Here is a 1,076-nt window from a genome sequence, read left to right as displayed (position 1 = left end):
CCCGCCCTGGCGGCTCCGGCGGCAGATGCTGCGGGAGCCAGCGCCGCGCGCCATGGCCTACTTCTGGTCTCCATGGCAACTGCCCATTTCACGGTGCCCGAGCCACACAAAGCCCTGGCTGTGCCGCGCCGGCGGGCAACGGGGACAGGAGAGGGACAATGGCGGGGGGGCTGTGTCTGGACCCCTCCTCCACCCTCCCCAGGCTCCGTCGCCCCGCGGGGACCCGTCCCGGTGGTGGCCCCTGGTCCTTCTACCTGCGGCTCCGGCTGCTGCACCTTGTCCTGTGCCTCCATCAGCTCCTTGTCGATCTGCTCCAGCCGGGACGCCCGGATCTGTGGGGGCAGAGGGGGTGTCAGGGAGGGATTTGACCCCTCCCCCCCCCCAGGACCCCCAGGGTCCTCAGGACCCCCAAAGCCAGGAGTGGGGTGCACAGGACTGGGATGAGGGTGATGCCAGGGTGCAAGGAGCTGTGTTTGAGGGTGCAAGGAGCTGGGTATGGGGGTGCTCCAATTGGGATACCCGGATCTGTGGGGGCAGAGCAGGCTGGGACCCCCCCTGGGACCCCCCAAAGCCAGGAGTGGGGGTACACAGGGGTGATGCCAGGGTGCAAGGAGCTGTGTTTGAGGGTGCAAAGAGATGGGTATGGGGGTGCTCCAGGCGGCATGCCCGGATCTGTGGGGACAAAGCAGGTGCCAGAGAGGGCTGGATATGGGGGGACCCCCAGAGCACAGTGTGGGGGTGCACAGGGCCAGGGTGAGGGTGCAAGGAGCTGTGTTTGAGGGTGCAAGGAGTTGGGTGGGAGGGTGCAGGGGACTGGAGATGGCAGGACAGGGTGGGAAGGAAGATGGAGTCCCCCCCACCCCAGACACAGAATGGGAGGTGTAAGGAGAGGAAAGGGGGGGGTCCCAAGAGGAGGAGGGGGTCCCCCCCCCCTGACCTGCGCCCGCTGCACCATCTCGTCAGCCGTCCCAAAACGCTCCTCCATCAGCGAGCGGATGTGCTGGGCCTCGAACTCCAGCTGCTGCCGGATGAGATCCATCTGCATGGAGAACTGGGGGGCAATGGGGGGGTGGGCA

The 1,076-nt window shown here is 67.0% G+C and overlaps 1 protein-coding gene across 1 annotated transcript in view; it reads right to left on the bottom strand.

Annotated features, from left to right (window-relative positions):
* Positions 1-1,046, bottom strand: part of APC2 (adenomatosis polyposis coli 2) — a 10,838-nt gene extending 9,792 nt beyond the window's left edge. Inside the window, exons 1-2 of the mRNA XM_014955562.1 lie at positions 938-1,046; positions 255-332 (exon numbers count right to left, since the gene is read on the bottom strand). Coding sequence (XP_014811048.1) covers positions 255-332; positions 938-1,045 — 186 coding nt within the window. The 5' untranslated portion in view covers position 1,046. The remainder of the gene's footprint in view (positions 1-254; positions 333-937) is intronic.
* Between the last annotated feature and the right edge of the window lie 30 nt (positions 1,047-1,076).

Source organism: Calidris pugnax, unplaced genomic scaffold, assembly GCF_001431845.1.
Source record: "Calidris pugnax isolate Ruff unplaced genomic scaffold, ASM143184v1 scaffold285, whole genome shotgun sequence".
NCBI classification, from domain to species: domain Eukaryota; kingdom Metazoa; phylum Chordata; class Aves; order Charadriiformes; family Scolopacidae; genus Calidris; species Calidris pugnax.
Note: the sequence above shows the minus strand (reverse complement) of the source record. Positions and strands in the feature narration are given on the sequence as shown.